Source organism: Lytechinus variegatus, chromosome 18 (genome assembly GCF_018143015.1).
Source record: "Lytechinus variegatus isolate NC3 chromosome 18, Lvar_3.0, whole genome shotgun sequence".
Taxonomy (NCBI): domain Eukaryota; kingdom Metazoa; phylum Echinodermata; class Echinoidea; order Temnopleuroida; family Toxopneustidae; genus Lytechinus; species Lytechinus variegatus.
Window position 1 is genome coordinate 19858193 of NC_054757.1, and position 11476 is coordinate 19869668.

General features: G+C 36.3%; 1 protein-coding gene across 1 annotated transcript in view; it reads left to right on the plus strand.

Annotated features, from left to right (window-relative positions):
* The window catches only part of LOC121432028 (adhesion G protein-coupled receptor L1-like), a 35377-nt gene extending 31414 nt beyond the window's left edge, over positions 1-3963 (plus strand). The window contains exons 22-26 of the mRNA XM_041629844.1: positions 558-643; positions 1086-1212; positions 2057-2268; positions 2709-2961; positions 3628-3963. Of these exons, the coding sequence (XP_041485778.1) occupies positions 558-643; positions 1086-1212; positions 2057-2268; positions 2709-2961; positions 3628-3726 (777 nt within the window). The 3' untranslated portion in view covers positions 3727-3963. The remainder of the gene's footprint in view (positions 1-557; positions 644-1085; positions 1213-2056; positions 2269-2708; positions 2962-3627) is intronic.
* The last annotated feature ends 7513 nt before the right edge of the window (positions 3964-11476 follow it).

The following is an 11476-nucleotide window of genomic DNA, read 5'->3' on the forward strand; positions in this document are numbered from 1 at the left end:
ATTGTAATTAAACCATTATTTAGAGATAAATTTGCTTTAAACTTTGAGAGGAAAGGTTGTAGCCATACCTCATCTCAATGAATCAAGAAGAAATGAGAGAACTTGATCAATGATTGCTTTAAAAAATGGTACTCTTTTACACAGTGCCCAACGTTCATTCAAGAATGAACATAATTTGTACATGTAACATACACAGAATCATTTTATCACATTTATTCACATTACCTTTTATTATAATAGTGTTAACATATAAGTTAGCAATGTTCTGTCCCTGTTTGAACAGAACTCGGTGCGTTCACAAAATGAAATCACCTCGAAATTGCTAAAATGCTCCCTTTTAAAACTGTTCATCACATCAATGAGTCCATATAAAAAACACTTTGTAAACACTTACAGTGAATAGGTTTCAATACGATGGAAAATTATTTTTAAGTGTGTATATATTTGAGCTTTCCCAAAGTGTGAATCAGATCTTCACATGGTACACAATGTGTAGGTAAGAAACTTTTGTTTACTCAAACTTAAGGCGAATTATGGTACATTATCAATTTTCACAGATCACAGTATTTGTATTGGTATACACGGGCAAAGACATCATGGAGAGCTCGTATTCAAAGGACAAGGAAGCTAATAAAGTAATCAGGTAAACATTTTTTCTAATAAATTGGCTATAAAATTGAGTTGAAAAAAAAGGAAAGATGAGCAAGAACAGCCAAGTGGATAGAGGAGTTGGTATACCAAAGGAAGTAGCAATAACTATGTTAGAAGACAAGAAGATTACAGGATAATATAAGGATGACAGACGAGTTCAGCTCTAGAATGAGAACGGGGGGGGGGATATATGCATACTTTTACAGAGGGCAAAGACTGATTATTTCACAAAGCATGTTACAGATATGACAATAAGGACAGAGGAAAGAATGAGAGAGACGGGAAAGGCGATGAACAGAAAACTGTAATACGGCCATTTTAATCGGCCGTGATGATTTTCGGGGTCTGCCTGTCCCTTAATTATTTTAACACATTCCCTATTTAAACAACCTTCATTTTTCAAACTTTTTCCTAACCCTATATTTTCTCAACAGTAATCACTGCAAAGGCTGTTGGATTCAAGTTGTTCTCATGGCCATAGCATGGGCTTTTGCAATAATCTCAGTGGATCTGTACAGTATCATACCACAGATCCTCTTCGCTATGTTTGCTATACTACAGGTAAGATTTGGATTATGTCTGAAGGAATTTGTATCGACACATTTGTGTCACATATATACCTGTTTGACATCTTGGACCGAAATTTCATGACACCATACAAATGACTCTGCTATCGTTTGTACCCCCCCCCCGACGCATGTCACAACCCCATTTTTAAGCGCGCGCGCCCAAAAAATTAAGACGTCATAAAAAAATGTGATATGTTACCCTAATGACCATAGTACTGCCCCGAAATGCTTGACCACAAGCTGACTATTCTCCTTAAAATCATTGTCAGTTGATCAAATACGATGGAAAGATTTAAGTTTCTGAAAATCCTTGTGATCATGATCATTATGAGTGACAAATTTTGAATTCGTTGGTTATTGCATTTTCTCATATATTTTCCTTATTAATGTAAATATTTTGTCTCTAAGGCAGGAACGTATGCACATTTTCTTTTTCTTAAGATATTTATGAGTCTTGGCAGTTGAAAGGGGGCGGATTCTACAACATATTGATAATGCCCGTCAATGTGTAGTAGCTGAGAGGTCTTTGTCGAAAATATATAGGTGAACGAGGACAGCAGGTCGTCGTAAAAATTCTGAGCAGACGAACAATTGCAAATAAGTCATCCAGATTCACGGACGACACGGCTGTAATCTTGATTCACATTTTTTCAACAAAGAATGCATTGTCAGGAAAGTCTTTTGACAATAGATTTCCTAGGTTTTAGAAAGCCTCTGCGTTCTAAATTCCCCTTTTTTTCCTGGACGGGATCTCTACATTTTATTACAATAAGAGGATGAAAGGTACCAGATTTAAGAAGCAAATGTGATCGAATCGTTCATTTCCTTTTATTCAGGGGGCTTTCTTCTTCGTCTTCTTCTGTACACTCGATGGAGAGATAACAGAGATATTAGCAGAGAGGCGCTCGTCTATGGGATTCAATGTGTCTCCACATGGACTTCAAAGATCTACGAAGTACAGCGTTTACAGAAGATATTTACCGCCAAGGACAAGTTCTAGACGGTCACAGGCGCCCTCTCACATCCATAGTCCAACTTCACACGGAAGGTAAATAAGGATTATGCAATGCAATGCAAAATATCAACAACAAATACATGAAATTGCGACATGATTATTTCTAGCAAAAGTAAGGCTCCAGGGATCGTTCGTACATTAGTTCAAGGGTTTTTTTTTCAAATCTGGTTTCGTCTCCTTTATCACCAAAGGAAAGACATTAACTCTGATCAAGATTGCCATGTTGTATACATGATAATTCTCATAATCCGACTAAGCTAAGCTGGGATTTATCCACATGTCAAAACACATTGTGAAAACAAAATTACTATTTTGGATAGAATAATAGTAATAAAAACCCTTCCTTGTGACTTATGCATGTTGAGTTTGGGGTGGCTGCCTTTATACTGGTCATTATGGGACCTTTTCTTTTTAACTTATACACAAATATCACAAAATAACCTTTCACACTTATATTTTACAAACTGAAATAGTAATCCTTACCCACCCTCGGACCGGCCCCGTGAATCACTTGAACTTCAGTCTCAGCCGAGGGAACGCGGTGGCAGCTGGCAAGGGGGCAGCACAGACACCAATCCTGGCGTCGGCACCGGTGGCGGCGGTGGTGACCGCAGCCCTTCCTTAGCCCGATGGGGTTCGACTGCGGTGCAGGCACTTCGGCGGCAGCAGCATTTAGCAAGGAAGGACAGTGATGCTAAGCGTGAGGTACTGTCACGCTTCTTTCGAGTAAGTTGACCCGTGTTATGTCAAACGTCGAGCTGCACAACAGCTTCCGGAAGCCAATGTAAAATCTTTTCGTTTCCAAGAATAATTGTTTTGCAAGACTAGTTAAATTATTAGAATGACGGGAGTATGCAGAATAGGTAAAGCAATACATAAAAAAAGCTTTCTTGTTTGATGTATAGTCTGAAAAAAAGACTCCTCGGTAGATGACAGCAAAAATATAATTTTGGGCATCTTTATAGGCCTACCCTGTTAGTGCTGAGGTTAATTCATATCATTTTTTAATTATCTATGTAGTAATACCTTTTTGATTAATTTATTTCTTTTACGTGTAAAATAATGTTTCAATTGAACAGTATTGTTAGCTGTAGCATTGTCATAGAATAAGATATGTTCATGTAAAAACAATCTAGGCCCTGGATTTCGTACAAATTCTGTCACCATATCCTAGGAGGAAATAGTTACATTTAAAAACATTAAGAAATGTAAATGACAGACGAGACGTCTTAATCAGGTCTTCTTCATAATTGTTACACGTACTTCATTATCTACTCAAGGAAAGAGAGGCAAATATTTCGGATAATAGTCACACAGAAAGCATTTACTCGTTCGTAATTTTGAATCATTTACAACACTGAATTAATTAATATTAATGTTCTTTTCTTACAGGATGACGAAGTTAGGGGGGCTTTAGACCCCCCTTCGCCGATCCCAGAGGCAGACAATACGAATGCAGATGAAGAGGATCGTCTTGTTACTTCCGTGTGAGCGTCAGCTAATGGGGTCGGCGAAATATTCCTTCGAAATAAAAACGAGCATGCTAGGAACCAGTCCAAGCAATTCCCATTTCAGGCGAAGCAGGAATTGTCATTTTAAGCATGCCCCTACTGCATGTTTTGAGCGAATTCTAATATACATCCTCGACGGAGTGCCATGCGAGAGGAGTGCCCTCTAAACGTGCTAAATGCGCGTTTCGTGGTCTGTATAGTCATACAGGTACATGACTGTACGCATTCGTGTACTCGTGATGTGTCAGGGGTTTTTTTTAAGTCTTTTTTTTATGTCTTTATAGACAGGTGTAATTTACATTTGGCATGTTTGGCTCACTTGTAACACATTTTTAGAAAGGGCAGTTCATTGACAAACTGGTATTCTTCAATCTGGGACATTATAAATTTAGATATGCCCTTAAACCGAATTTGTATGGGTTATTTGAATTTTTACTGTCAGACACGGTTCCTGTAATCTTAGTTTGGTAGACAAGAATATATCACACACATTATGTGCGCATGTGTTTACACTGTACATGGCCCTATTAGACGTCATCAGAGGTAAACTTAAATACCTACCCTGGTCGAAAAAATAGTTCACGAATGCCATTTCCTGTGGAGGTTGCATGCATATTCGCCGAAAATGACCATTTCGCGTTTCACCCCAAATGGAATCGCAATGACCATGGACGTAGTAGCTCCATGCTATGACTGACCATAAAGGTATATTCTTGTGAATGCACATCACCAAGGGTGTTGGAAGATTGGGTCAAGTAATTGGGTGTTTGAGGTCTAATGAAGATGTTGAAACACGCAATTCAAAACAGGGTGTTTTGGATTCGGTTCAAAGTTACAGGCATCATATATCAATCCTCAAACACGTGCTTAACAATGAGCATTGTCCATCCCGTGATGATGACGTGGAGCATTGTCGTTTTTTAAAAATGCCACGCATTTGAAGCAAAAAATACCGACTCATGATATTAAGGTCCATGTTTTATGCACAGATGAGCGCTAGCAGCATCGGTATTCACACCCATTGGCGGCGGAAGCAAAAATTTTTAGGAGGGGACAACCAAAAAAATTTTGACAAGCAAAAAAAAAAAAAAAAGGTTCTCAACCCAAAAATTTTAGGGGGGACGTAGGAAAATAAATTGACAAGCAAAAAAAAAAAAAAAGGTCATCAACAAAATATTTAGGGGGGACCGTCCCCCCTCCTCAAATTTAGGGGGGACACGTCCCCCCCGTCCCCCCCCCCCCCGCTTCCGCCGCCTATGTTCACACCCAAATTTCACATGGTTGACTAAAAAGAACTACGAAGGACAGGCAAACACTAGTGTCATTATTACACTCTTCAGTAGTGATTTAGTCACGTGTTACTTTACGGCCAATCATATGATTCCACTAGGCGGCGCCAATGCAAAGCGGCTGTGGCGCCTCGTTTCGCCAATAAGGTGAATAGTGGCACGTTGTTGTTCAAACTGCCTCCCAACTGGCCCGTGTTGTTACGCGCCAAATATTGAATTTGGTGCGACGAAAAAAAAAGACATTTTGAAAGTGTCTTAAACAAAAATTTCAAAAAAATTGAAATTATTATTGCACCAAATTCAACTTTTGGTGCCAGTACGCGCCACCACGCGCCATTTGGGAGGTAGTTTGAGCCAATGCACACGAGTTTAGGCACCTTTTTGGCGACACTTTAGGTGCTACAACCGATTAGCTTGGGCACAAAGTGGCGACGGCATAGAGTACTCCTAGCAATATCTTAATTATGATCCACATCATCATCTCATAGATTTTCATACTAGAGTATACAGTACATACGTAAATAAATAATGATGTAATCTTTTATAAGCTTATTTATACCTTGTTTGATGTATGACTTGATGAGTAAGATCGCCGCAAATTGCCAAAATACTAAATAAATGTTGTAAAAAGTTTTGTACTGATACAATGCAATGTAATAATATTGTTATGACTGAGATAGAAAGTAATAGAAACATTTAATACGAGTCTACAGTATGTGTATGCAAATAATGATGATAAAAATATCTAGTTCTTGCATAGCGCATATTATGCACCATTTAGGCGCTTCCAAAGGAACCTAGACACATATTACACAATCAAGAGGGCAATAGCATTTTGCAGGGTGAAGTTTTATTTTATTTGATCAATGCAACCAACATGACCAACCAGGTCTGTACAACCAAGTCAATGGGTAAAATTTATGCCATTAACTGTATAACGAATCACATTTTAATTTCCATTACGCAGTGTAAGTTGCCGCGGGCACAAAATCGTTGATGATTATGTTCAAAATAGTCTTGACTAACTGATAATTGAAATGCTATTATTAAACCGTTAACAACTTCTAGATATATACAGTATTACATCATCATTTATGGTCTGTTATTTCAAACGATGAGCTATGATTATAGGCTGAAAATTAGTTATATGCTACAATACAATCGTCTTTTTTGTAGTTGTATTTGGATTCAAGATTTTCTTGTATGCATTGTGGAATACATTTGCAGTAATAAAATCTATAAAAGTCACATATGGTATTCATAAATGCCTTATCTGTTTTTAGGTTGGTTTCTTTCTGCCTTTTAACTGACTTTTACGCGTAGATAGAATAGATAAAATTGTTTAACATTCTTATTTCTGAGCAGTCAACTTTAACTCTACATGGAGTCAGAGCTTGTTTGCAAGAGGGTTTAGATCTACTGTAGACCATTATATCAAGTTTTTTTAATCTCCTATATTGCCATTATGCGAAATTGAATTGCCATGATATACTACCCTACCATGTGAACATAAAACTGGTTATAAAAGAAATCTACCTGTCTTCATATTTTTTTTAATATATTTTTTTCAAAAAAAATACCATTGTGGATCTAGCGCCTTTTGCAAACAAACTTAAATGGATCTAAATCCTTTTGCGATTTTGCCATTTCTATCTACATTTTAATGGAAAATTAAACTTTTTTGGTATCATCAGAGCTTCTAAGAATCTAAGCATTTAGACAAAAAAAACGACAACATGTTATGAATAATGGATCTAACTCCTTTTGGCAAATGAGCTCCTCGGAGGAGTTTGTTTACAAAAGGGTTTCGATCCACTTTAATTCCAAGAATATTTTTCGCTTTATTCTCCCATATTGCAGTATTCTTATGCGAAACTAAATTGGCATGATACCCTACCATGTGAACATAAAATTGGATATAAAATAAATCTTTATATAATATATATATATATATATTCAATTATCGTTGTGGATCTAGCCCCTTTTGGAAACAAACTGAAATGGATCAAATCCCTTTTGCAAAAAAAAGAAGATTTTTATTTGCCATATTTGTTCATTTTGTTATGAGGATTTCAACTTTTCTTTGGTATCATATTATTTTATACATTGAGAAAAGAAACATCAATTTTGATAAAAAAGAAATTAATCTATCCCCTTTTGCAAATGGATTTTAATTTCAACATACACATTTTATTTAAATTCTTTTGGATCTAAATGTAACTCGGCTCGTAAAAAACGAATAAGCAATATGGCCATACATTCTTAAAATTGTACCCACTTTTAAAATATTTCAAAGATGGGCATAACGATCAAATATTTTTAAAAATTAGAAGCCATGTGTTTTACTCTGAATGAGGGAATGGAGCAAACAAAATACATGAATCTTTGAGTAAACAGTGTTCTCTTAAGCTATATTAAAGTTTCACTCACCCCACCCCTAGATGGCAATATCAGATTAATTAATCGATTAATCAATCAACTTCTAATTTATTTTTTTTTTCTTATTCAATTCTTTATTCCATTTCCATTCAAATCATAATACAATGTAATATAAGTAATATAAAGTAATAACAATCAAGTACAATTTTACAGAGGAGCATTCTTACCTCATAAAAAAAACAGTATAATATTGAGCGTAAATGGAAGTGAGGGGGTCCACTAAAAAGCAAAGCTTGTTAAGTGTGGATCCCCCTTGGAAATTAAGAAAATATAGTCGACTTATTCATATAAACAGTGCGTCCCAGAAAAAACGAAACCGAGATTTATCGATCATTTATCATTATTTAATCATAAATAAAATAGACAAATGACCTACCATTTTAAAGCTTAGAATCTCCTCTTTCATCTGATATTACTTAGATTATTTATCATTCACGCATGAGTGAGCAAATGCAATTTGAAGAAAGGATATCAAAAACTCATTTGGCGGGGGGTATCTGGGTTTCAAAAAGAAAACTACATTTTTGAAAAGTTCAATATCTCCTCTTTAATTTGATACCTAAATTACAGAAAATGATCACGAAATAACAAAGTTCTGGTCATTTGAAATAAGGCTTGAATTTCAATAATTTCATAAAATGAAGAGTTTCTCCAGGATGGCTTTCAAACTCTCTCGACACTCTGTTTTGTTGACGATCAGCCATGCATTAAATCTTTTGTTCACCATGCGAAAGCTTCTGTGGAAAACCGGTGAAAACACGTTTATCTCATGAAATTATGTAAATACAAGCCTTATTTCAAATGAACAGGACTTTTTTATTTCTTGACCATTTTTTGTAATTTTGGTACCAAATTAAAGAGCAGATATTGAACTTTTCAGAAATGTGGTTTTCTTTTTGAAACCCAGATAACCCCCGCCAAATGAGTTTTTGGTATCCTTTCTTCAAATTGTTTTTGCTCACTCATGCGTGAATAAGAAATAACCGAAGTAACATCAGATGAAAGAGGAGATTCTAAGCTTTAAATTGGTAGGTCATTTGTCTATTCTATTTATGATTAAGTTATGATAAATGATCGCTAAATCTCGGTTTCGTTTATTCTGGGACGCACTGTATATACAGGAAAGAAAAAAGAGAAGGAACAAAAACAGAATTACTGAAATTACTGAATTACTGCAAAGCTATTCACACAAAGAGGTCTTCGTTGTGAATGATATGTTGCGCACGATGGAAGAAACAACAGAAACAAAGAAAATGACAAGATATAGAAAACAAGACAAGAGACAGGATAGTACATGACAAGATAAGTATTTTTTTTAAATGAGGAAAAGTCGGAATGGGGAAGGGCTGACCAAACCAGCTTGATCTGGTGAAATAACGTTTTATACATATAGTCCAGTCATTTTAAATTTTCACTTGGAACAAATTGCAACAGAATTTATTCCAATGCAGAACGTTTCTTTGAGGTCCATAGAAGACCATACTAAAAGTCCCAGAAAATCCGAATAGGGGAAAGTGTTCTAATTTGCATAAACATAATGGTTAATTTTGGTCATATTCGCTCATTAAGTTTACGTAGCAGACGACGCCAGTGTATACTATGTACTCAGACCCGATTACAAATCATATCAATTCCGGCCTCGATATACTATAAACATTGACTTCCTCAAACTATCGCTGTATCATAAATATCAGTAAGCAAAGATTTATACCACAAGAACATTGTTACTATTAACATTAAATACATAAATTCGATTCTGTTTGGACTGTATTAATTGTTTAACATGAAAGGGTCTAGGCACGGAAACTATCATATGCTAGTCACGTGACATTGTACACCAAAATAATGACATTTTCTGCTTGCTCGATCTCAAAGTTCAAGAGAAAAATAAGATGTATAGCTATTAGACCTGCCACATCCTATTATACTACTATTTAACTGTATACCAAAGTAGCACTTTTTTCCGTATTTTGCCAATTTATGGGAAAAATCTGTCAATTTGGAGCCCCTGAAGAGGGAAGGGGTCGATGCGCCGTATTTTGCCAATTTATGGGAAAATCTGTCAATTTGGAGTCCCTGAAGAGGGAAGGGTCGATGCGCTGATAGACTAAACCTACTCATCTTTAAGTTTCAAATAATAAAAGTGACTTAACCATATAGCAGAAATGCCTTTTGCCCGAAGGGGGGGGGGGGGGTCAAAAACTGCAATTTTGAGACTTCGGGAACCCCTAAGGGAGGTATAGGCTTTGCTGAGCCAGCACTTCTTTATTGTAGTTGATGGAGGAAAATCTACTTTTTTGTCTCCAGTGAAACAGTGAAAGAAGTTTGCTATAAGCAGAAACAACGTTTTGCCTTAATAGGGGCTCCAAATTGGCAGATTTTCCCCATAAATTATAAATAAAATAAGGAGGGGAAAATAGGCAAAAAGGGTGGGGAGACTTAGGGAACCCCTGAGGGAGTAGGCTTTGCTGAGCCAGAACTTCTTATGTAGCTGATATAAAGGATTTTTTTTAAATCTCCAAGTGGTTACGAAACAATGAAAGTGGTTTGCTATATATATATATATATATATATATATATATATAAAACATTCTTGCATCAATGAGGGCTCCGAATTGATAGATTTTTTCATAAATAGGCAAAATATGGAAAAGGGATGGTTGACTTCGGCAAACCCCTGAGAGGTAGGGTTTGCTGTGCCAGCACTTCTTTGTATGTAGCTGATGGAGGAAAATCTAATTTTGTTATCTCCAAGTGGTTCCAAAGAATAAAAGTGGTCTACTGCAAAGGGGGAAACGCCTTTTACCTCATTGGGGCTCCAAAATTTTAGAAGAAATGGGTAAAATACGCTTAAGGGGTGGGGTGATTTCAGCAGCTCCCTAAAGGATGTAGGCTTTGATGTGCCAGCACTTCTTTATACGCAGCACATAGACAAAAGACTACTCTTTTGTTTCCAAGTGGTTTTAAAACAAAAGTGGTTTACACTGTAGCAGAAACATCTTTTTGCCTCAATGAGGGCTCCTGATTTATCGATTTTTCCATAAATTGGCAAAATATGGAAAAGGGGTGATTGACTTTAGCGAACCCCGCAGGGGATAGACTTTGCTGTGCCAGCACTTCTTTAAATTTAGCTGAAAAAAGAAGAAAATCTATTTTTCCATCCCCAAGTGCTTACAAAACAATTAAATCGGTTTACTGCAAAGGGGAAACGCCTATTGCCTCAATGGAGCTAAAATTTGTGCGAATTTTTCAAGAAATTAGCAAAATACAAAAAGGGGTTGGTGACTTCAGAAGACCCCTGAAAGGGTAGGCTTTGATGTGCCATCACTTCTTTATATGTAACTCAAAGAGAAAAGCCTGCTCTTTTGCCTCCAAGTGATTTATAGACAATAAAAGTTTTTTCTTTGTAGCAAAACATCGCGTTTTCACATTGGGGGCTCCAAAAAGCACGATATTTTTAATAGTTGAGCTACGGATAAGGGGGTAACTTTGACAAGCTATTGCGGGACTATGCTGTGATGTTCTTGAACGTAATTGCATACAGCATGCAGATCAATTATGCATCCTATAACTTTTTTAAAAGAAATTTCATTAACATGATTAACATAAAAGTTACTTTCAAATGAAGAAAAAGCCCTTTGCCCACATATCAATTTAAGTAATATACACCTTTGTATCTCTAGACGTCATTGTATTTACGCGTGTTAGTCACACCAACAAAGGCGAGGCAAGACCGATTTAGTTTATTGTACTATCTTCAAAGGCATCCAAGCGATCGCGTTGTAGTCGAAATAAAAGAGTGACTGGACACGGAGGTTGGTTTTTGGTGTCACTTTATCGCAATATCGCATAATACATTCGGATGTATTTGCCCTTAATCTAAGCAAGTTAAGACATTAATACTGTTATGAAGCATATCAATTTTTTCGTTGATATATCCCCTTTCTTGTCGAATGCTGATATTTTACATTAGTTGCTGATGCTAATGTTAAAACAGAAAGA